The following is a 26,586-nucleotide window of genomic DNA, read 5'->3' on the forward strand; positions in this document are numbered from 1 at the left end:
CATCCTATTTGCTCCACCACTAACAATTGCACACTGCTTAGAATATGATCAGCTATTACACCATGATTCCTTTCTTTCATAACACTGTTAATCCATCCAAATTATACTTATATTTTAAAATATAATAACCAACACGCATTAACTTGCATGTATTGTAATTAAAACTCAACACTTTCTAAATTATATAAATTCTTTCATAAATCAACAGCATCCTCTTCAAAATATGTTTCGCCTGACTCATAATTTACCTATATTTATAGGCTGGATCTATACTGATCGATCTTAAGTAATCAAGTTAATTCTTAATACACCGAAAGATAATAAAACGTTTAGAATAGGCTTGTTACAGTTACTTAAGTTCATGAATTTTTGCTACAATAATAAAGCACAAAGAGAAAAACAGTTTCAGTAAACTGTGTTTCATAGTATATTTACTTAATAAAAAATATTTATCCTGATTTTGAATTTATTTACAAGAAAAATGAACTGTACAAGAAATCGTGACAAAAACAGCACGCGGTATGAGTTATGAAAAAAATGTTATATATACAAAGTGAAAAGGAGGAATATATACAAAGCAAGGAAAAACAAAATAATTACACATATTACAAAGTGAAAAAGAATGGTGTATATACAAGACAAAACAATGAAATAGATGCAAAGCAAAAATAATGAAATAAGTACAAAGCAAAAGTAATTAAATATAAACAAAGCAGAATTAATTAAATTTAGACAAGGCAAAAAGGTAATACATTCAAAGCAAACAGAATTAAATATATGCAAAGCAAAAATAATTAAATATATACCAAAAAACAAAAATAATAAAAGAACAGACATATATATAAGAAGCGAGAGTGAAGACAGAATGGCTCAGAATCCACTCTCGACCCGGACCCCCACAAACGCAAAAAGAGGCGAGATACCCGGCCGCTATAGATGGAAGAAATCCCTGTAACCCAGCCATCGAAAGTCCGCCTCAAAGCGGAGTAACAGCCGATACCTGGCCTTGCTCAATATCTTAAAGTACGACAACAGTGCCTGCACGAAAACTAATTTGTTTCGAACAAGCCAGATGACATACGTAAAGATGGTTAAAGTATACTGGAAGGAAAAGGCCAGATGGACGGAAACAGGGATCGGCACGTGGTACAGGATGGTCTCCGCCAAGAGAGGCGGGACCTGAAAACCAGCAGGCAGTAGAGGGAACAGGAGTCTGTCGGAACATCGGCTGACACAGCATGAAATCGCCGCAGCAGCGTCAACATACCAGGAAGGAGGGTCAAAAACATAGAAGTTTGCAGGCTCAACAGAACACCAAAATGCCTGCGACCTTGCCAACCAAGATTCAAGTGAGGTGGCAACAGGGATGACCCTCCAAGGACAAACAGCGAAAGGCAGTAGACAGAAAGAGAGAGAGACACTGGATTCTGACACAAGTTATGCCCAGACCTCCCTTGCGAGGCAGCAGTGTCGAGAAAAACTGAGATACAGCCTCAGACTTGCCACCCCACAGAACGGCAAAGACGTGGTGCTCAATGGCCCATGCAGTGCAGTCATACAGAGGAAGAACAGCCCCAAGGTACCAGACCAAGGGGAGTATCATCCTTCTCACCACCTCCACCCTGTCACACAAGTTAGTGGGGCAGTAGCAGTAATCGTGCACTGCTGAACCGATACATTGCACCACCCCGTCCCAAGCAACCCGGGGCTCATGAGAAGATGAACATCAAAGCAAGTGACCTGGTAGGAGGTCCAGGCCATACCAAACAGGGAGTCGGCAGACGAGGCCCATTTGCCCAACCCCCAATACCGAGACATGAGATAATTGAGCTGGACAGCACTGACCAGAGAGTAATGGTGGACATTGACCAGTGCAGAACCCAACGATGTTAGGTTCTTGAGGAAGAGGTTCACATCGTCTGCATGCGAGATGTATGTCACGCTCGTACCCCCGGCAACTGGAGGCCACTCACCAAGACCAAGTGATACAGAGAAGAGAGCAGGCACTCGATCAACAATGCATAAAGCGAGGGGACAATGGGCATCCTGACAAACTCCCTGCGACCTCTTGTTGGGCATTTCCTACCCTGTTTAGGACTTCATTTTGGTATGGATTTTAAACATTTAACCAGCTAGTATGTAGGTTAATTTCATAGTGTTCACATTTTCCCTATTAAATGCTAAAAGTTTTTTTTTCCCCATTTCTTATTGTCATCTTTCGAAGCTCTACTCAAATAAGTGGTTGAGTCTAACAGCGCAAAATGCATATTTTTTCTTTATGTTCATTGGCCTTAAAATTTTGGCCAGCAGTGTATTTCACAACACTAATTTTACTAAAGGTAATCACGATGGCTGTCTGGAAGAATTTAATTAACATTCTAACGATGCTTCTTCTGGAGTGTATAACTTATATATTGGTGATGCCTGTAATATACTGTTGGATTAATATCACCATGCTGGTTGTCTTTAGGTTTTTAATCACAGTGTCAATAATGGCTTCCTTATGCTTGTTAATTAAAGTAATGACAATTGCCAGGAGATATGGTGTTACTATGGAAGTTATGAAAGAAGCTTTCAAATATGTGACTAAAGAAATCTTTATGGATATCTTGAAACATTTAATTAAAGTACTGGTGATAGCTGTCCTAAAGCAGTTACTTACCGTATGTATCCATGATGGATATCACAAAATATCTGATTATCGTAATCTGTTTCATTATCTCAATCATGATAGTTACACTAAAACATTCAAATAACGTCTTTACAGTTGTTAACCTAAGTTGTTTAGTTAATATAATCTTGATAGTTCTCATGAGCTGTTTGATTAATGTTGTCGTGATAGCCGTGTTAATATGTTTAACTTCGATAGTCATAATAGTTGTTTTGATGCATGTGACTGAAGTGGTAATGACGGATATCTTGAGATACGTAACTATAAAGGTGATGATGACTATCTTACAGAACCTGATTAATATAATAATAATGACTATACTCTGATTTATAATTGATGAAGACATGATAGCTGTTTCAAGTAACTTAGTTAATGTATTCATGATGGTTTTGTTGTTTAACACAATCAAAATGATTGTCAATGAGGAAGTTATTGTGTCACGAGTGAGAAAAATAAATTATCATATATATGTAAGAGAAATTGTTTGATAATTATCAAAACTATAGTCATGTAACCAGTCATGTAGAATAGTATATGGAACTGATATATGACAGAAAACTTGAGTGTTTAGTAAATATAAAAAGTATCACATAAGTAAAGAACAACATGGAAATGAAATCCCAAGAGCTCATGAAGTGTAAAATCTAAAATGCACAAACTATTCCTGTCTCATCTGACTGAGGTTAAACGTTTTATAAACTTAATTTATTAAACGATTAGGTGTGGCAGCATTGTTACAGTTAATTATCTAATTGATAGTTGTACAGATATGTCTGTTCATGCTGATTATTGAGTAAAGAAACATAAGTGAGTGAGTACAAGTTAATTTGTAACAAAGAGTTAAAAAACAGCAATGCATTTCAGAAAAATTTAAATAATTTAGGTATGGGTTCAAAGCCAGAGTGTTTTTAAAGTAATTATGACAATAAAAGTTATTTTTGCATTTATTTCTTTTTATGCAGTAAGATTTTTACAGCTTCTTTGAAGGGGAGAGAAAAATCTGAAGGAAGTTTTTGTGTTTGAATACAAATTATTTGGGTGAGTGGCTTGTGTTAACAGTTATTTTTAGTTGAGTTAAAAACTACAACACATAACCATGATTCTGTGTTATGATATCTAAAAAGAAGAAAACTGTCAAACCAGTAGAACTAGTATGTATAATATTTATAATGAAGATCACACTAAAAGAGAAAAAAATAACCAGTACTGTGATTATTGTTATCACAGTTATTAGGGTGATAACCGTGATTTATTTTAACCACTGAATTGTGAAATACTTGTAAGGACTGTGGAGCACGTGGTGAAATACCAAATGGCAATTACTGTATCTTTGGTTTGAATAGTTTAGGAATGAAATTTATTGTAGATTGATAATGATATAAAATATAGTTAATGTTTAAAATCAACACTAAAGTATTTTTAAAGTAAACTATCATAAACTGATTACTACTTGATCCTAGTTATTTAAGAGATTGTGATATAAGTAAAATAGTTTTGTTGTAGAGATTGGTATTGTTTTTAATAAAGGAGGTTTTAGGGTTCTTCAAGAGTTCTTCTGGTTTACATGAATTTTACTTCAATGATTTTGATCTTTGTTTCTAATCAAAACACCTTGGGTGTGAGAAAATGAAATCACAATTGGCAAAGTGTTTGCTACACTTGAAGCGTTGATAAGAATTTTACAGCAAATATTCATTTATTGATTCACCAGTTTTGTTCAATTTGGAGCATGATGATGGGTAAAACAACAACAAAAAACAAAACATCATCACGTGGCTTAATTAATTAATACTGTAAGTGCAGGTACTAGTTTTGCCTCCAATTTTATTTTATTATTTTAAGCTAAGCTAAAAAACTTGATAGTTATTTTAGGTTTATCAGAAACCTGTGGGTTCTCAGAAATTAATGATTTTCTATTTGAGCCCATTTTGGCTTTAAATAATTTTAATGGGTTAATAATTGTTTCTCTGAACAGTTGATTCATGGTTCAGACTTGAAAAAAAAAAAAAAGGTGAAGGAAGCCTGAAGGATAGTTGTCTTCTTGGTGGTGATTTGACAAGGGGTGTTTTGAAACTTCTAGCGTGAAGTTTATAAACTTATCACGAGCAGCAGATCCAGATAGTGGAGACCCATCCCATGTCGGCCAGCGCACCACGTCCCAGAGAAAACACAAAGCCAGAACAAGAGTTAATGCATCACAAAGGACACTTACATATTACAATTTCGGATACAATCATGTGCATGGTAATTAATATTAGATTTAACAGAATGTACAATTTACTATGTTTATACAGTTCATATATATAGAACACAAACTATATAATCACTAGACATTGAATATATTGGTAAAATAGAGAACATGACCACATATTGAATAATATAAACATGATACATATGATTATTAATGAATATATTTGGTCCATTGTTCATTATTGTCGGTAGCCTTAAGAAAGATGGGAGGTAGAGCCACAAGGTAAAATTCTCAAGTTGGTTGTTGGAGTGTTTGTTTTGTGACTGATGTGATTTGAAGAAGAGATCAATTTGCTCCATGAGGCTGGTGTTTGTGCAATATTGAATAGTTTATTTCTGGTTTTGGTCTTATTTTAGTATTTTTAGCTGGTCATAAGAAACGTGTTTGTTATGATATTGAATTGCTTGATTTCTATAAGTAAGAGCCTATTGTATAGACGTGGATTTGGTTGGCTATTCGTACTGCTTTTAGTTGGGTAGGCTCAAGTTATAGCCCCACACTCTCTCAGTGGCACAGCACAATGTGTACTTACAATGCTAAAAACTGTAGTGGGCAGAGCACAGACAGCCCTTTGTGTAACTTTGTGCTTAATAACAAACAACAACCTCAATTCAAGTTTTACATAGATGTGAGGCATGCTGTATGTCACTGACATCCATATTCCACAATAGGTCTTATATAGGTATTTTATATTATCATTAATGTAGAATAATAACCTATGGATAGTTTGGCTTGGTCTTCGTAGTGTCGTAATTGTTGTATATATTTAAGTAGATTTGTCATTGGAAATTGTTTTGAATTTTTTCTAGAACTTTGTAGGATCCTGTCTATGGTTATCTATTGACTGGCAGAAAGAAGCTTTATCACTTTTCGTAATGCTGGGTTACGATTAATTTTTAATGTGGTTCTTTGTGTCATTTATTAAGGTTTGGAGGCTAGTGTTTCTTGTAAAAATTATTTCTCTGTGCAAGCACCTTCTGATTTTTATGAAGTTATGAATTTCTGTGGTTAGCTGCCAGTGACTGATATTAAGGATTTTCTGTGTGACTAAGATAGTATTTTCGATTACCTTGATGATAGCATTTGTGATTTTTTACAGTGTAAGTATCGGTATTTGTGAGCAGTTGGCTGATGTTTTAATGTCAGGTAAGGGTGACTCTATGATTAGTTTTACAGACGTGAGGTTGGTGCTGTGTTGCATGGGTTGATATTTACAGTAAATGAAATGGGTTGTGATATACTGTGAGAAGTAATAACTGTATATATTCGTGCTGAAGGTGATTGGGCATAGGATATTTTAGTGGAATTGTCTGATAGTTTTATAACAATCTACTCATGCTAGACATTCAGTAACATTTACCATCCATGAGTAAAACGATTTTATAAATATTTTAGTTTAAAAATTCACCACATCATTACATCACAGAGAAGATTTTATTGAAGTATTTCTGTGTTGACACAGTCATCAAAGAAAGTGTCTTCCTTGCAACTCATGATATTTTCACTAAAGAAAAATAAATATTTATTTTAAGTTTGTTTTAATTATTTTATATTTAAAACTTGCTTCTGTTTTGTAAATTTTATTAATTACATCTGAAACATAATTTTTGTGCAAATTTCAATTTTGTTATTCATGGCTGAGCTGATTAAATAATTATGAAATTTTTAGAGTGGTTGTGGTAGTTTAATTAGTTCTGGACCTTTTAATTCAAAGTTAATCCATGTGTCAAAGCTTTTTGTTAAAAACAAACTGTGTTAAAATTATCAGTATGTGTGTGTGTTTTTATAGCAGAGCCACAACAGGCTATCTGCTTGGCCCACCGAGAAGAATCGAGCCCCTGATTTTACCATTGTAAATCCGTAGACTTACTGCTGTACTAGCGGGAGGCAAAATTATCAGTGACTTTTTAAGTTAAGCCAAAAGTTCATCAGAATGTCAGTCTTGGTGTCTTATTTATGAGTTGGAAAAGTTTTAGAAAAAACAAAACAAAAACGAAGCTGTTTCAGATCAAAATCAAACTATTCAGATTTAAATGTCAGTAAAACTGTAAAATATTTTTATTGTGCAAGTATTGGATATGTCTTATTACAAATTAAATTGAAAGACGAAGTAAAATATTATATGATAAACTTTTCACGGGCACCAACAAGTGTTCACTAGAAAGTAACCATATACTTTAGTTTTCTGTGACATCTCTAAAACCTCTTGATAATTTTGGTCCATCTGAAAGGAATTCATCTCTGCTTAACGAGGAAGCATACCCCACACCATGACTTAAATATCATCTATAATAAATGAGCCAAGATTAGCAAAGTTTGAAGGCAACCATAGTGGTGACTATATCAGTAACAACACATGAAAAACTTGTGGCTGTATTAGGAAGTCTAAACTTTGCGCTGACGTACCTACATATATAGATGTTACAGTCTAGGTTAGATTATAATATTGAAAAACACTGGCATGCTTGGAAATCCTTGGAAACTCAGGGTGGTACAGCACTTATTCTACAGAATTACAACAATAAAATCAGAGTTTCCATTCTTATAAGTGAAGACGTCAGATAGCTCGACATGGCTAAAATACAAAATAACAGACCATAATATAATTTAATGTTATATAATGTTATACTTGCAAAAATATTTATTCCTCTACATATTTCTTCAATAAATTAATCAACATTTTTATTTATAAATTTTGTGTTTGATATAAAGATATTATTCCTGATTTTATTTATATATTAATTTTAAATATTACGTACATTATCATTTGCCATGTGTTATGTTCAGTTTTATTTGTCTGGTTATATTTATAACTAATGGTTTATTTTCATTTTCAGCTTTCTTCCGCATATGCTACAGCATAATGAGGTGAGATAACTTTAATTTTATTGGCTGAGGTGTGAATGGAGACTTCATAACATAAGATGAGGGAGAAAATATATTTCTGTTCATCTACCTCTTTTATTGGATAAATTAAGAATACTGGAAATGTTTTAAATAAATGTGTGTTTGAAGTTTTATTGTGTGATCCAAATTTTATTTTGGAAAGACAATGTAATAAGGTTCCCCAAATTTTTGTTAGGCACTGTTTTGTAAATATTTAAGACTATATGTACACACAGGATGTTATATCAGATCACTGTACATATCCTAAAATATCAGTTTTCATACTATTTTCAATAAGATTTCTTATCGTTCATTACATCCTTCAATATGTGAAAATGTTTATATTCCCTACTAGGCTTGCAACTTCCACCTACTTTACGTTTCAATGTGGTTCAATATTTAATTCAATATTAGACAAAAAAGAAGCACCAGAAATATGAGGAGAGTAAATTGTAAGAAAATATTAACTTTGATACGATATCTTTTAAAACTAACATAATAGCAGGAATCTCATCGGGAATCTTGCATTCTCTTGGCATATGAACCAAGACGAGCACTCCTCAGAAAGTATCCAAAAATGTGGTTGGAGAGTGTGATTTTGTAAGAATACACCAATGGGAAAACACACTAACCAGGTATACTATTCTCCCATCTTGAAAGTACTGGTCACTAAATTGGGTGTAAAAATGAGTATGACATTCTTAACTGTAGATATGCTGGCTGGTCCACCTTATCTGCCATGATAAGGTGATGGGCATCCTAGTCAACACAATACATCTAGACTGGTCCATCTCTTTTTCCATACCTCCCAGAAATAAACCTGCTGGAGAAGGTATGATGGAGGTTCCTCAGCCAACTAATATTATTTGGTTGTTTGAATTCCTTTCTAAAACCAGTTATCCCACAAAGTAATCAGTAGGATTTTGTAGGATGCAGAGTACTCGCCAGTTATAATGTTCTCTAATATAGAACAAAGGTAAAAAGGATACATAGAAATGAAAAGGATGGAAACTACATGTGCATCTAGTCCAAATGTCATGTAAAGCTGGAGAGTGGAGAAAGCGGGATGATACATTTGCTTTCCAACAATTAGAGTGGACACCACCTTCCTATTTGCTAGCTTCCTCTATAGTTTTGCACTCGAAAGATGTGTTTTTAAATGTTAGAAACTTATTTTGTTTTTCAACTTATATTTTTAACTTATGAACTCACAAGCTCATATCACTATTTCTGTCTCCTTTGTGGGACAAGAATTACCTCACATAAGTCAAATTTCAACAGTGGCTAGAGAAAGTACGTTACATGTTGATGACATAACAGCCACTTTTCATATATCAGTGATCTTCATTCTGTAGCCTACAGCTTCACTCCCACTTTTCATATATTAGTGATCTTCATTCTGTAGCCTACAGCTTCACTCCCACTTTTCATATATTAGTGATCTTCATTATGTAGCCTACAGCTTCACTCCCACTTTTCATATATCAGTGATCTTCATTCTGTAGCCTACAGCTTCACTCCCACTTTTCATATATTAGTGATCTTCATTCTGTAGCCTACAGCTTCACTCCCACTTTTCATATATTAGTGATCTTCATTCTGTAGCCTACAGCTTCACTCCCACTTTTCATATATTAGTGATCTTCATTCTGTAGCCTACAGCTTCACTCCCACTTTTCATATATTAGTGATCTTCATTCTGTAGCCTACAGCTTCACTCCCACTTTTCATATATCAGTGATCTTCATTCTGTAGCCTACAGCTTCACTCCCACTTTTCATATATTAGTGATCTTCATTCTGTAGCCTACAGCTTCACTCCCACTTTTCATATATTAGTGATCTTCATTCTGTAGCCTACAGCTTCACTCCCACTTTTCATATATTAGTGATCTTCATTCTGTAGCCTACAGCTTCACTCCCACTTTTCATATATTAGTGATCTTCATTCTGTAGCCTACAGCTTCACTCCCACTTTTCATATATTAGTGATCTTCATTCTGTAGCCTACAGCTTCACTCCCACTTTTCATATATTAGTGATCTTCATTCTGTAGCCTACAGCTTCACTCCCACTTTTCATATATCAGTGATCTTCATTCTGTAGCCTACAGCTTCACTCCCACTTTTCATATATTAGTGATCTTCATTCTGTAGCCTACAGCTTCACTCCCACTTTTCATATATTGGTGATCTTCATTCTGTAGCCTACAGCTTCACTCCCACTTTTCATATATTAGTGATCTTCATTCTGTAGCCTACAGCTTCACTCCCACTTTTCATATATTAGTGATCTTCATTCTGTAGCCTACTTCACTCCCACTTTTCATATATTAGTGATCTTCATTCTGTAGCCTACAGCTTCACTCCCACTTTTCATATATTAGTGATCTTCATTCTGTAGCCTACAGCTTCACTCCCACTTTTCATATATTAGTGATCTTCATTCTGTAGCCTACAGCTTCACTCCCACTTTTCATATATTTCTGTAGTGATCTTCATTATGTAGCCTACAGCTTCACTCCCACTTTTTCATATATTAGTGATCTTCATTCTGTAGCCTACAGCTTCACTCCCACTTTTCATATATTAGTGATCTTCATTCTGTAGCCTACAGCTTCACTCCCACTTTTCATATATTAGTGATCTTCATTCTGTAGCCTACAGCTTCACTCCCACTTTTCATATATTAGTGATCTTCATTCTGTAGTGATCTTCATTCCCACTTTTCATATATACAGCTTCACTCCCACTTTTCATATATTAGTGATCTTCATTATGTAGCCTACAGCTTCACTCCCACTTTTCATATATTAGTGATCTTCATTCTGTAGCCTACAGCTTCACTCCCACTTTTCATATATTAGTGATCTTCATTCTGTAGCCTACAGCTTCACTCCCACTTTTCATATATTAGTGATCTTCATTCTGTAGCCTACAGCTTCACTCCCACTTTTCATATATTAGTGATCTTCATTCTGTAGCTTCACTCCAGCTTCACTTCCCACTTTTTTCATATATTAGTGATCTTCATTATGTAGCCTACAGCTTCACTCCCACTTTTCATATATTAGTGATCTTCATTCTGTAGCCTACAGCTTCACTCCCACTTTTCATATATTAGTGATCTTCATTCTGTAGCCTACAGCTTCACTCCCACTTTTCATATATTAGTGATCTTCATTCTGTAGCCTACAGCTTCACTCCCACTTTTCATATATTGATCTTCATTATGTAGCCTACAGCTTCACTCCCACTTTTCATATATTAGTGATCTTCATTATGTAGCCTACAGCTTCACTCCCACTTTTCATATATTAGTGATCTTCATTCTGTAGCCTACAGCTTCACTCCCACTTTTCATATATTAGTGATCTTCATTCTGTAGCCTACAGCTTCACTCCCACTTTTCATATATTAGTGATCTTCATTCTGTAGCCTACAGCTTCACTCCCACTTTTCATATATTAGTGATCTTCATTCTGTAGCCTACAGCTTCACTCCCACTTTTCATATATTAGTGATCTTCATTCTGTAGCCTACAGCTTCACTCCCACTTTTCATATATTAGTGATCTTCATTCTGTAGCCTACAGCTTCACTCCCACTTTTCATATATTAGTGATCTTCATTCTGTAGCCTACAGCTTCACTCCCACTTTTCATATATTAGTGATCTTCATTCTGTAGCCTACAGCTTCACTCCCACTTTTCATATATTAGTGATCTTCATTCTGTAGCCTACAGCTTCACTCCCACTTTTCATATATTAGTGATCTTCATTCTGTAGCCTACAGCTTCACTCCCACTTTTCATATATTAGTGATCTTCATTCTGTAGCCTACAGCTTCACTCCCACTTTTCATATATTTCATTCTGTAGTGATCTTCATTCTGTAGCCTACAGCTTCACTCCCACTTTTCATATATTAGTGATCTTCATTCTGTAGCCTACAGCTTCACTCCCACTTTTCATATATTAGTGATCTTCATTCTGTAGCCTACAGCTTCACTCCCACTTTTCATATATTAGTGATCTTCATTCTGTAGCCTACAGCTTCACTCCCACTTTTCATATATTAGTGATCTTCATTCTGTAGCCTACAGCTTCACTCCCACTTTTCATATATTAGTGATCTTCATTCTGTAGCCTACAGCTTCACTCCCACTTTTCATATATTAGTGATCTTCATTCTGTAGCCTACAGCTTCATTTTCATATATTAGTGATCCCACTTTTCATATATTAGTGATCTTCATTATGTAGCCTACAGCTTCACTCCCACTTTTCATATATTAGTGATCTTCATTCTGTAGCCTACAGCTTCACTCCCACTTTTCATATATTAGTGATCTTCATTCTGTAGCCTACAGCTTCACTCCCACTTTTCATATATTAGTGATCTTCATTCTGTAGCCTACAGCTTCACTCCCACTTTTCATATATTAGTGATCTTCATTCTGTAGCCTACAGCTTCACTCCCACTTTTCATATATTAGTGATCTTCATTATGTAGCCTACAGCTTCACTCCCACTTTTCATATATTAGTGATCTTCATTCTGTAGCCTACAGCTTCACTCCCACTTTTCATATATTAGTGATCTTCATTATGTAGCCTACAGCTTCACTCCCACTTTTCATATATTAGTGATCTTCATTCTGTAGCCTACAGCTTCACTCCCACTTTTCATATATTAGTGATCTTCATTCTGTAGCCTACAGCTTCACTCCCACTTTTCATATATTGGTGATCTTCATTATGTAGCCTACAGCTTCACTCCCACTTTTCATATATTAGTGATCTTCATTCTGTAGCCTACAGCTTCACTCCCACTTTTCATATATTAGTGATCTTCATTCTGTAGCCTACAGCTTCACTCCCACTTTTCATATATTAGTGATCTTCATTCTGTAGCCTACAGCTTCACTCCCACTTTTCATATATTGGTGATCTTCATTATGTAGCCTACAGCTTCACTCCCACTTTTCATATATTAGTGATCTTCATTCTGTAGCCTACAGCTTCACTCCCACTTTTCATATATTAGTGATCTTCATTCTGTAGCCTACAGCTTCACTCCCACTTTTCATATATTAGTGATCTTCATTCTGTAGCCTACAGCTTCACTCCCACTTTTCATATATTGATCTCTTCATTCTGTAGCCTACAGCTTCACTCCCACTTTTCATATATTAGTGATCTTCATTCTGTAGCCTACAGCTTCACTCCCACTTTTCATATATTAGTGATCTTCATTCTGTAGCCTACAGCTTCACTCCCACTTTTCATATATTAGTGATCTTCATTCTGTAGCCTACAGCTTCACTCCCACTTTTCATATATTAGTGATCTTCATTCTGTAGCCTACAGCTTCACTCCCACTTTTCATATATTAGTGATCTTCATTCTGTAGCCTACAGCTTCACTCCCACTTTTCATATATTAGTGATCTTCATTCTGTAGCCTACAGCTTCACTCCCACTTTTCATATATCAGTGATCTTCATTCTGTAGCCTACAGCTTCACTCCCACTTTTCATATATTAGTGATCTTCATTATGTAGCCTACAGCTTCACTCCCACTTTTCATATATTAGTGATCTTCATTCTGTAGCCTACAGCTTCACTCCCACTTTTCATATATTAGTGATCTTCATTCTGTAGCCTACAGCTTCACTCCCACTTTTCATATATCATGTGATCTTCATTCTGTAGCCTACAGCTTCACTCCCACTTTTCATATATTAGTGATCTTCATTCTGTAGCCTACAGCTTCACTCCCACTTTTCATATATTAGTGATCTTCATTATGTAGCCTACAGCTTCACTCCCACTTTTCATATATTAGTGATCTTCATTATGTAGCCTACAGCTTCACTCCCACTTTTCATATATCAGTGATCTTCATTATGTAGCCTACAGCTTCACTCCCACTTTTCATATATTAGTGATCTTCATTATGTAGCCTACAGCTTCACTCCCACTTTTCATATATTAGTGATCTTCATTATGTAGCCTACAGCTTCACTCCCACTTTTCATATATTAGTGATCTTCATTCTGTAGCCTACAGCTTCACTCCCACTTTTCATATATTAGTGATCTTCATTCTGTAGCCTACAGCTTCACTCCCACTTTTCATATATTAGTGATCTTCATTATGTAGCCTACAGCTTCACTCCCACTTTTCATATATTAGTGATCTTCATTATGTAGCCTACAGCTTCACTCCCACTTTTCATATATTAGTGATCTTCATTATGTAGCCTACAGCTTCACTCCCACTTTTCATATATTAGTGATCTTCATTATGTAGCCTACAGCTTCACTCCCACTTTTCATATATTAGTGATCTTCATTCTGTAGCCTACAGCTTCACTCCCACTTTTCATATATTAGTGATCTTCATTCTGTAGCCTACAGCTTCACTCCCACTTTTCATATATTAGTGATCTTCATTATGTAGCCTACAGCTTCACTCCCACTTTTCATATATTAGTGATCTTCATTATGTAGCCTACAGCTTCACTCCCACTTTTCATATATTAGTGATCTTCATTATGTAGCCTACAGCTTCACTCCCACTTTTCATATATTAGTGATCTTCATTCTGTAGCCTACAGCTTCACTCCCACTTTTCATATATTAGTGATCTTCATTATGTAGCCTACAGCTTCACTCCCACTTTTCATATATTAGTGATCTTCATTCTGTAGCCTACAGCTTCACTCCCACTTTTCATATATTAGTGATCTTCATTATGTAGCCTACAGCTTCACTCCCACTTTTCATATATTAGTGATCTTCATTATGTAGCCTACAGCTTCACTCCCACTTTTCATATATTAGTGATCTTCATTATGTAGCCTACAGCTTCACTCCCACTTTTCATATATTAGTGATCTTCATTCTGTAGCCTACAGCTTCACTCCCACTTTTCATATATTAGTGATCTTCATTCTGTAGCCTACAGCTTCACTCCCACTTTTCATATATTAGTGATCTTCATTCTGTAGCCTACAGCTTCACTCCCACTTTTCATATATTAGTGATCTTCATTCTGTAGCCTACAGCTTCACTCCCACTTTTATATATTAGTGATCTTCATTCTGTAGCCTACAGCTTCACTCCCACTTTTCATATATTAGTGATCTTCATTCTGTAGCCTACAGCTTCACTCCCACTTTTCATATATTAGTGATCTTCATTCTGTAGCCTACAGCTTCCCTCTTATCGGTTTTACTCTCTTTCATCTCCGTTTCCTATGGGAAACTTAGGAGGAGGTCAGCGTGTTTGTTTATTTTCGTCTACTACTTAGGCTCTGTCAACTTCTCTTCCTCTTGAGGACAGTATTCGACCATCCTCTCATTATGTGTACATAACTTCTCAGCTATGTGCCATTCTGTATCTTTCCTTTTTTTTATCACCAGTGATTTTTTTGTTTAAACACTTTTTTTTTATGGTATTGTTTATTAAACCCTAAACTGATGTTGGAAACTTTGAAATGCAAGTGTTTATGATAATTGTTTTATAAATTCAATGTGTGATAAGTTGTTCTACAACTGTAGGTATGATTTTCATCATATCTATATAATTTTAATGTGTAGATAATATAACGTTTTACTGTGACAATTGTGGTAGGTTGGTGTTTCAGAAATCCGATTATTAGAATAATCGTAAAACAAAGTAGTATTATATATCATTATATTACTTAAGGACTAGATTACTACGTATATAAGTAAAATGTATGCAGTTTCAGTGTAAATTACATAAATATATAAGTTAATCCACTTTCAACAATCTTCTTGTCAAATTTCAATCTTTGATGTTTAATAAAACTATTAGAACGAGCAACATACCACAAACTTTAATGGTTGTATTGAACTGTAATTACAAGGTACAATCAAAACTAAGAGTACCAGATAAAAAATATGTTTTATAGGTCTAAGTAAACGTAATATCTCAAATGGTTCTGATTTGTTCTACTAATACATAAAGGTCAACATTACATCTTAAGTTTGTAAAAATGCCGGCAACAGAGTAAAATTTACAATGTAATTTTTATTCAAACACAGAAATCTGTGCTGGCAGATTCAACAAAACGACATTCTAGTGCTTGGTATTTGTATTTTTTTTTAACTAGCAAGTACTCGATGAAATAAAACTTTCCACATCACAGAAATTTCTAAGTGGTAAATATTAAATGTTAATACATCACTTAATGTTTGAAAATTCTTAGAGTTTAATAAGATTAACTTCATAGATCTCGCCATCAATTGACTGACATGCGTATTGCTCAATACAAAACAATCTCGATAACTGTATATATTTTGGGCTGTAACTCATCTATCGTGGATCACTTGGGTGTTTAGGTATGAAAGTTCTCCTAGGTCTTTCTAGTTGTCTTATCACCACATTTATCCAAATTAAAATGTGTATATTTTCTGCTTAACAACTGTTATATTATCCTATTGGAATGTTAATAAATCGTCTTTTAATATTGTATAAAACACCTTTTTTATCGATTTACATTTACTTAGTTAACCGTTTCAAACGTTTTTTTTCTTTTATTTTAGGATCTATGACAAAATTATTGAATAAGGTAATAAAAAATTCAATGTAATCTAGTTAAAACAATATTTACGACATAAATTTAAATACACTTTCATATTAACAAGGGTCCTGCATCCTTTAATATGGTACTTCATAAACATAGGGAATTTTATTTCGAACTAGAGAAGCTGGAATTCTTAAACGAATCCTTAACTTCATTGAATTAAACAGATACATATGTTAGTTAATGCAGCAGGAATTTCGTTTTCATACAAAGTGGTTTTTATCTGTGTTAAAGTGTAATCATCAGAAATAGCAACTGCTTCTTGTAGTATTTCAATTTTATTTTCAATCAAGTAAAATTCTTTTCATGGACGAACTCTATACAGGTTTGATTATCTTGCTTGTGATAACTTCTAAACATTTGGTGATAAGCCTCCAGTAGTAATTTGTATGCTTTCAGAATATTTGCTTTGATCTTATCATAATCTGTACAATTTTCTAGGGAGAGACCAGCATAAGGTTATTGTGCTTTACCAGTTGAAACACTTTGAAATAATAATGACCATATTAGGTGAGTCATTCAGTGATTAGGGCAGTCTTCTCAAAATGTTGGCAATGTTTATCAACTTAATTGAAATAATAATGACCATATTAGGTGAGTCATTCAGTGATTAGGGCAGTCTTCTCAAAATGTTGGCAATGTTTATCAACTTAATTGAAATAATAATGACCATATTAGGTGAGTCATTCAGTGATTAGGGCAGTCTTCTCAAAATGTTGGCAATGTTTATCAACTTAATTTTCATCAAACAATGGTACTTCAAGTTAAAAGCTGTATTTTTCCATTTTGATCGGAATTGAGTCTAATTTTATTTATCTCAGCCTATTTTTTTTCTTGACTTTGATACGGACCTGTTCAAGCTTGATTTATTTGAGTTTTAGCTGAATTTCTAATTTATCTTTATCACTGAAGTCTGTTTAGCTAGTGGGAACGTTAGGGTAACCCAGTAGTTATGTTGAATATATCTGTGAAATTCAAATAAGAAGACTAACAAGAATAGATATGTGGGCGGGAAATGGTGGGTTATACAACGTAGAACAGATATTTCGATATTAGATATGTAGAAGGTGAAGAAGAGAGATTCGTTTGTCAAATAGTTAGCAAGACGATGGAGAATAGAGTCCTGGATGTTAAGCAGTGGGTAAGATAATGCAAAATGGAGATTTGAGGAATAAATTGTTAGAAAAGGTAATGAATAGAGATTTAGATCTGAAATACTTAGGAAAGCTATGAAGAATGGAGATGTAAATGTCACACAGTTAAAAGGTACGTGAAAAATAAGAAAATGGATGCCAGATGTTTATAAAATTATGTCGACTATATCTGTGAAATTCAAATAAGAAGACTAAGAAAACAGAGATTTGGGTGGAAAGTGGAGTGTTATACAACATGGAATAGAGATTTGTATATTAGATATATAGAAGGAGAAGAAGAGAGATTTGTTTGTGAAATAGTTAGCAAGACGAAGAAGAATAGGGACCTGGATGTCAAGCAGTGGGTAAATAATGCAAAATCTGAGGAATAAATGAGAAATAAATACTTTTAGTAAAAATACTGAATGAAGAATGGATTTGGATGTCTCAGTATTCATGGCAAGTGAGTGAAGAATAAAGATATGTATATGGAACAGTTAAAGGTACCTGAAAAATAAATATATGGAAGCCAGATTTTTATAAAATTATTTCGAATATATCTGTAAAATTCAAATAAGAAGACTAACAAGAAGAGATATGTGGGCGGAAAGTGGTGGGTTATACAACGTGGAATAGAGATTTGGATATTAGATATATAGAAGGAGAAGAAGAGAGATTTGTTTGTGAAATAGTTAGCAAGACGAAGAAGAATAGGGTCCTGGATGTCAAGCAGAGGGAAAAATAATGCAAAATGGAGATCTGAGGAATAAATACCTAGAAAAAAGAGGTATGAAAGAGATTTAGGTCTCAAATACTTCGCAAGGCTATGAAGAATGGATATGTGGATGTCACGCAGTTAAGGGTATGGGAAAAATAAAGATATGGATGTGAAGCATTTAAAGGTACGTGAAAAATAAGTATATGGAAGCCAGATTTTATAAAATTATGTCGAATATATCTTTGAAATTCAAATAAGAAGACTAACAAGAATAGATATGTGGGCGGAAAGTGGTGGGTTATACAACGAAGAATAGAGATTTGGATATTAGATATATAGAAGATGAAGAAGAGAGATTTGTTTGTCAAGTAGTTAGAAAAACGATGAAGAATAGGGACCTGGATAACAAGCGGTGGGTAAGATAATACAAAATCGAAATTTGAGTTATAAATACTTAGTAAAAAAAGTGAATAACGATTTGGATCACATATATATAGCAAGGGAGTGAAGAATAAAGATATGGAAGTGTAACAGTTAAAAGGTACGTAAAAAACAAAAGGTATGGATGCCAGAATTTTATAAAATTATGTCGAATATATCTGTGAAATTCAAATAAAAAGACTAACAAGAATAGAGATGTGGGCGGAAAGTGGTGGGTTATACAACGTGGAATAGAGATGTAGATATTAGATATATAGAAAAAGAAGATGAGATATTTGTTTGTGAAATAGTTAGAAGACGATGAAGAATAGTGTTTTGGATGACAAGCAGAGGGTAAGATAATGCAAAATTGAGATTTGAAAAATAAATACTTAGTAAAAAAATGAATGAAGATTGGGATCTCATATACATAGCAAGGGAATGAAGAATAAAGATATGGATGTCGAAAAGTTAAAAGGTATAAGAAAAATAAAGGTATGGATGCCAGACTTTTATAAAATTATAACGAATATATCTGTGAAATTAAAGTAGCAAGACTAACAAGAATAAAGATGTGGGCGGCATGTGGTGGGTTACACAATGTAGAACAGAGATCTGGATATTAGATATATAGAAGAAGAAAAAAGAGATTTGTTTGTGAAATAGTTAGCAAGACGATGAAGAATACGGACCTGGATGTCAAGCGGTGGGTAACATAATGCAAAATGGAAATTTGAGTTATAAATTCTTAATAAAAAGAATGATTGACGATTTGAATCTCATATACATGACAAGAAAGTGCAAAATAAAGATATGGATGTGGAACAGTTAAAAGGTACGTGAAAAATAAGTACATGGATGCCAGATTTTTAAAAATTATATCCAATATATCTGTGAACTTCAAATAGGAAGACTAACAAGAATAGAGATGTGGGCGAGAAGTGGTGGGTTATACAACGTAGAAGAGAGATTTCGATATAGATATAAAGAAGGTGAAGAAGAAAGATTCGTTTGTCAAATAGTTAGCAAGACGATGAACAATAGAGTCCTGGATGTCAATCAGAGGGAAAAATAATGCAAAATGGAGATCTGAGGAATACATACTTAGAGAAAGGTATGAACAGAGATTTGATCTCAAATAGTTAGCTAGGCTTTGAAGAATGGAGATGTGGATGTCACACAGTTAAAAGGTATAAGAAACATAAAGGTATGGATGACAGAGTTTTATAAAATTATAACGAATATATCTATGAAATTCATGTAGCAAGAATAATAAGAATAGGGATGTGGGCGGGATGTGGTGAGTTATACAACGTGGAATATAGACGTGGATATTAGATATATAGAAGGAGAAGAAGAGAGATTTGTTTCTAAAATAGTTAGCAAGACGATGAAGAATAGTGTCCTGGATGTCAAGCAGTGGATAAGATTATGCAAAATGTAGATTTCAAGAATAAATACATAAAAAAGGTATGAATAGAGATTTAGATCTCAAATACATAGCAAGGCTATGAGAAATAGAGATGTGGATGTCACACAGTAAAAGATATGTCAAAAATAAAGATATGGATGCCAGATTTTTATAAAATTATAACGAATATATCTATGAAATTCATGTAGCAAGAATAATAAGAATAGAGATGTGGGTGGGAAGTGGTGGGTTATACAACGTAGAAGAGAGATTTCGATATTTGATATATAGAAGGTGAAGAAGAGAGATTCGTTTGTCAAATAGTTAGCAAGATGATGAAGAGTTGGGACCTGCATATCAAGCGGTAGGTAAGATAATGCAAAATGGAAATTTGAATTATAAATACCTAATAAAAATAATGAATGACGATTTGTATATCATATATATGGCAAGGGAGTGAAGAATAAAGATATGGATGTGTAACAGTTAAAAGGTACGTAAAAAATAAGTATATGGATGCCAGAGTTTTATAAAATTATGTCGAATATATCTTTGAAATTCAAATAAGAAGACTAACAAGAATAGATATGTGGGCGTAAAGTGATGCGTTACACAACGTAGAAGAGAGATTTCGATATTAGATATATAGATAAAGAAGATGAGAGATTTGTTTGTCAAATAGTTAGCAAGACGTGAAGAATAGGGTCCTGGATATCAAGCAGAGGGAAAAATAATGCAAAATGGAGATCTGAGGAATAAATACTTAGAAAAGGTATGAATAGAGATTTAGATCTCAAATACTTAGCAGGGTAATGTGTGTGTTTTTATAATATTTGCAAAAAACAATAGTGAAATAAAACTTGAGGAAATATATATATACATCGAAGAATTTCACGACATCCATTTGATTTTGGAAAACTTATATTTTATATAACAGAAGAATATTCCAAAATATATATATATTTAGTATTTCATAAATTAAGCAAAGCTAATACGGAATTTTAGTTGAAGGAATAGATATATTTTTAATCATTTTTCCGCATAATTTCCTTGCTATTTAATAAAACCTAAATAATTTTGTAACGTTGTTAGCATTTTATTTACGGTTTTAACTTAGGATATTTTAAATGTTTTAATTATTCAAAGTATTAGAGTCAGATATATTACGATTTCACTTCTAAATAGCAATAGAGGTCGTATCTGCTTGTTATCTTCATAGCATTTCATTTACAACAAATAAGGAAATTTTCTCGCTGCGACCCGGCATGGCCAAACGTGTTCGCATCCCGGTCGCGCCAAACATGCTCGCCCTTTCAGCCGTGGGGGCGTTCTAATGTGACGGTCAATCCCACTATTTTCTCATAAACCAAAACACAAATAAAACATTTTTTTTTTATGCTAAAGCTAAACATAAAAGCACGTTTTACGGATCAAATCCGGTAATAACCCAGTATGTGATTTCGAGTTAACTATGTTAACTTACATTCATCGTTAGGTTCACAAAGAAGGTCGAAACGTTGTTCGCTCCTCTATTAGTACCTTCTCTACCCATTCCAGCCGTTTTAAATATATAATTTTCTCTATAAGTGGGTTTTCTCGTCATCACGGTTCATGAATATTTTGTCAAATATACATCACATTTTTAAATTTACACAATCTCTTACTTATTTATATCTCGATCATAGATGAGCTAAAATACTCAGTTTGTGTATTTTAATCCGAATTGCTACATTAGCGCCATCTCTTGCTTAAAATGATTCTATATATGACATTTTATTATAAAAACATATTTTAGTCTTGAAAACAATTCTTGTAATTTTAGATCAAGTTAAGCCGAAGTTCAACACTAAATGATGCCATTTACTATAAACAGTTTTATAATACTGTTGATTAACTGTGACGCTGACATTTCTTTTATATGTGGTTGTTCGCTAATTTGCATAATAAAAATATTTTCTCACACATTTGCACACCTATGTGGATAAGTAATACCTAGGTGCACACCTGCAAAGTGGGTGCAACATCTCGGTGTTTAGGTTCTTTTCTCTTGGTGTTATGGTGGTTACTCTTCTTTACTTTGTAGTTTCTCACTATATTTCTCATTAAAAGATGTGCATACACGTGGATAAGTAATACCTAGGTGTATACCTGCAGTGTGGGTGCAACATCTCGGTGTCTAGGTTCTTTTCTCTTGGTGTTATGGTGGTTACTCTTCTTTACTTTGTAGTTTCTCACTATATTTCTCATTAAAAGGTGTGTACACACGTGGATAAGTAATACCTAGGTGCACACCTTCAGTGTGGGTGCAACATCTCGGTGTTTAGGTTCTTTTTCTTTACTTGGTGCTATGTCACACGTTACTCTTCTTTACTTTGTAGTTTCTCACTATATTTCTCATTAAAAAGATGCGCACACACGTGGATAAGTAATAATACCCTCATGTTGTATGTGTACAAAGTTTTAAGTTTCTAGGTTCTTTTCTCTTGCAGTTATGTGGGGTCACACAGAAACCTAAAGCCTCGGACTTTTATTATTGTGGGTCAGTTTGTTGCTACATGACAACACTTTAAAATATGTGTTTTACAACTCACGGATTAAACATTTGATTAATTGATTCATTAAAATCGATAAATATACAACATTCATACATATATTACATAAAACAAAATTAATGCAAGGATAGTAAGATAGTAAATGAAAATATGAATGTTAATACAGGGTCTTTTACGCTAAGCGTTTCGAAGACATATCCAACAGGACTTGATAATCCCTGAACATAATTAGAGGCGCTTAGGTCAGATATTCTTGGCCCAAAACAGCGAGATTGATGAAATGGTAACGTGAGATAAAGAAAACATAGAGTACTTATTAGTTTTTCTGTCACTCATAATTACGATTAATTAATAACAATTGTACTTTTTATCGGAAACTTTAACAATTGTTCATCAAGAAACTATTGCATAATATATATAAATATAGAATATCATCACATGTTACATATTCTTCCAGAAGTTACCGTACACTGGGAAGGTATAAATGATTTACTTTGTTTTTCATACAAACATACAAGAGGATTATCTGTGCTAGCCGTCCCAAATTTAGCAATGTAAGACTACAGGGAAGAGAGCAAGTTATCACCATCCCACCTCTTGAATTACTCTTTTAACAACGAATATTGGGCTTGACCGTCAAATTAATTGCTTGTAAATATCATGTTACGAACAAAACTAAACAATAATAAAATATTGACTCTCGAAATAAATTAACAACATATGCACTTAACAGTACTTTTATGTCATAACATGAGTATTCATGTCAAACGAATTCTCAAATCCTTCCAGTTGTTCTCGAAAATACATTAATAAACGAACATGCTGCTAAAAGGGTATGTATTCAAAATTATCATCTTATCTATAGATAACACGAAATTTAATTATTTTACACAAAAATAACCATTGGGGTGTCCCAAATGGAACTCAACTTTGGAAGAGGTGTAGATTGCTATTTATCTTCACATAATTATGTTAAAAAGCCAAAATTTGTCCCTCTATGATGATTGTAAGTGAGTGAAGTATTTCATAAAATATTACAAATAATTTTATTGATTTTACTTGTGCAATATATACCATATAAAATATTATTATTGATACAATTTTTATATTTTATTATAAGCAAGCTAACTTCTATTTTTTAACTTTGTTATATGATAAATATGCGACCTAAAAATATAAAACAATGGACTATCCAAACATAGATATTCATGAAGGTCCAATGAGGAAAATGTAACAACTTTTGAAACAAATTTAGCCTGAAATGTGCCATGATGCAAATAAGGTGAAAAATTTTATTAAGTTTCTTTGTCACTTGATTCAAACTGGTTCTCAGATGTTCGAACCAACACAAAATGTCAAAGATTTTGTAAACATGCACTCAGAGTAGACACATTTTATAGAAGAGATTACAAATATGTATGCCAACCTCCTTGTATACATTGTACCAACTGTGCACTAATACATAAATCTATAGCAACAACATAAATTTCGTATGAAATTATATATAATGATATACATATCAACTTCAGTAATAAATTTTATTGAATAAACAAAGAACTGAACCACACACTACATCACAGATGTTTATACTTTGAAATTTCAACTAAATACCAAATCCATATATATATATCAGTATCTCTAGATAACAAATCAACTAACAAGTTATGTGTCCATATATTTATATATGTTAAGTCAGGTAAAGTAAGAGTTTCTTAATGATTGTTTCACTATACAGAACAACAGTGTTTTGTATCGTTTTAATAATTATTTGTTTGATTTTGTTCACAGTGGACTCTTTTTATCTAACGGAAAAACTTTTATCTTGTACACAGTCAGCTTAATGTTTGTTTTGAAGTAATCCTACATGATTTAAATATTGTCTGTTATTCATTATAAACTAAATAAAATTATTCATAATTTATCAGGTCATCTCATAAGTGATGTCCGAAATTTCAATACAGAAAGTGCATCATCATTTCTGTCTTTGTAGAAGGTTTTAATGACTAAAATATGTCGTAGGACGTGTATAAAAATGTTCAGACAAATAAAAGAAACTATCACAACTCTACTTTTTCAGATCATTTATCAGATAAACCCTTATAAAGATGGATGTGTCTGAGGAGCACATAAGGCAAAAAATGCTTTATGAGTTTAAAAAAAGCAATAGTGCAGCAGAAACCACAAAAACATTCAAAGTGTTTATGGTGCGGAGTCTCTCAATGAAGGTAAACGTTGAACGTAGTTTAAGAAGCTTAGATCAGGTGACTACAGCTTAAGTTTAATGATGACTTGCTGCTGGCTGCACTTGATGAAGACTGTGCTGTAACATTTGAAGAACTAGCACAGAAGATTAATTCAACAGTTCACTGTCATCTGCAACAACTTGGAAATGTATCAAAACTTGAAAAATGGGTCCCCAATGATCTGACAGAAGCCAACCTTAGAGCAAGAATGGATATTTGCACTTCTCTGCACTCGTGTGAACGTAACTCACCTTTTATGGACAGGTTAGTGACTGGAGATGAAAAATGGATATATTATAAAAAATGTTAAGAGCCGCACACAATGACTCAGTTCAGGTAAACTGGCTAAAGCACAGCCCAAAATGAACCTCCACCATAGGAAAGTCTTGTTAATATTGCATAACTTCAAGTCATAATGGGTGCTGAATAAATTACTGAACTAGGGCCACATACTCTAATGGGTCCTTCTACACAGTTTAGCATTTCTTCTTCTGTCATTTCCACATAAGTACGTTGATCACTTGACACTGAAATATATTGGTTGTTATTTTCTACAGTTAGAGCTATGAATGGCTTAAAGCTAATGATTAGGGTAAGATTTTATATAATTTAAACATTCTATCGTTTGCTTTCAAAGGTATCTCTATAAACATTCTTTGTGTATACTTTACTGCGGCTGTTTTTACATCAGCCTATCTATAATACATATATTGTTTGTTTGTTTTTGAGAGCTATCTGTGCTAGTCGTCCCTAATTTAGCGGAGTAAGACTAGACGGAAGGCATCTAGTCATCGGCTGAAAGGGCGAGCATGTTTGGCGCGAAGGGGATGCGAACCCGCGACCTACTTGAGTGGGTGGATCTGGCACCACATTATTATCAGTCCTTCTGGTAGTAGTAGTAGTGTCTAGTGCCTCACGAACCTACTTGAGTGAATGGATCTGGCACAGCTTCCACATTATCATCAGCCCTTCTGGTAGTTGTAGTGTCTAGTGCCTCACGAACCTACTTGAGTGGGTGGATCTGGCACAGCTTCCACATTATCATCAGCCCTTCTGGTAGTAGTAGTGTCTAGTGCCTCACGAACCTACTTGAGTGGGTGGATCTGACACAGCTTCCACATTATCATCATCCCTTCTGGTAGTAGTAGTGTCTAGTGCCACACGAACCTACTTGAGTCGGTGGATCTGGTACAGCTTCCACATTATCATCAGCCCTTCTGGTAGTAGTGGTGTCTATGCCAGCAGTAGCCACAGTTACTTATTTAATATTATTTTCTACTTACACTACTTATATAACCTTAAACTAACTTCTCTACCTCAACTTCTTTCTTTACTTTAATCAACCTGTTGTCATTTACTCCAAAATATCCTCCAAAACTTCACCAATCACGTGACGGTGAGGAGGTAGGCCGAGTGGTTGGTTTAGCTTAGCTGTTGGAACTTCGACTGACAGTACGTGTTGTTACACGACTTATTTATTTTAAGTGAGGATGCAGTAGGTGAATGGAGCACACAGATACTAACTCGAGACTAACTGCCTTCCCTCTAGTCTTACACTGCTAAATTAGGGACGGGTAGCGCAGATAGCCCACCTTTAGCTTTGCGTGAAATTCAAACAAAACCACGTCGATAGAACAGCAGAATTAGTTATCATAAAATGGTTAATAAAGAGAAATTATTGTTAATCAA

The 26,586-nt window shown here is 34.0% G+C and overlaps 1 protein-coding gene across 4 annotated transcripts; it reads left to right on the forward strand.

The window, feature by feature from the left end:
* The first annotated feature begins 1,212 nt into the window (after positions 1 to 1,212).
* Positions 1,213 to 7,902, forward strand: LOC143228173 (uncharacterized). 4 transcript variants are annotated; one of them, XM_076459480.1, is made up of 4 exons: positions 1,213 to 2,107; positions 3,634 to 3,709; positions 4,647 to 4,915; positions 7,760 to 7,902. In XM_076459480.1, exon 1 carries the CDS (start codon positions 1,367 to 1,369, stop codon positions 1,667 to 1,669), a length of 303 nt encoding a protein of 100 aa, XP_076315595.1. In that variant the 5' UTR covers positions 1,213 to 1,366; the 3' UTR covers positions 1,670 to 2,107; positions 3,634 to 3,709; positions 4,647 to 4,915; positions 7,760 to 7,902. The 4 variants fall into 4 exon arrangements, 2 of the variants coding, with proteins under 2 accessions (XP_076315595.1, XP_076315596.1); XR_013015237.1 differs by lacking the exon at positions 1,213 to 2,107 and adding an exon at positions 2,346 to 2,663; XR_013015236.1 differs by lacking the exon at positions 1,213 to 2,107 and adding an exon at positions 2,721 to 2,940.
* The last annotated feature ends 18,684 nt before the right edge of the window (positions 7,903 to 26,586 follow it).

Source organism: Tachypleus tridentatus, chromosome 10 (genome assembly GCF_004210375.1).
Source record: "Tachypleus tridentatus isolate NWPU-2018 chromosome 10, ASM421037v1, whole genome shotgun sequence".
Taxonomy (NCBI): Eukaryota; Metazoa; Arthropoda; class Merostomata; order Xiphosura; family Limulidae; genus Tachypleus; species Tachypleus tridentatus.

Excerpts from the sequence above, each read along its gene's own strand:
- LOC143228173 (XM_076459480.1), top strand. The coding sequence starts at position 1,367 with ATGACCCTCCAAGGACAAACAGCGAAAGGCAGTAGACAGAAAGAGAGA.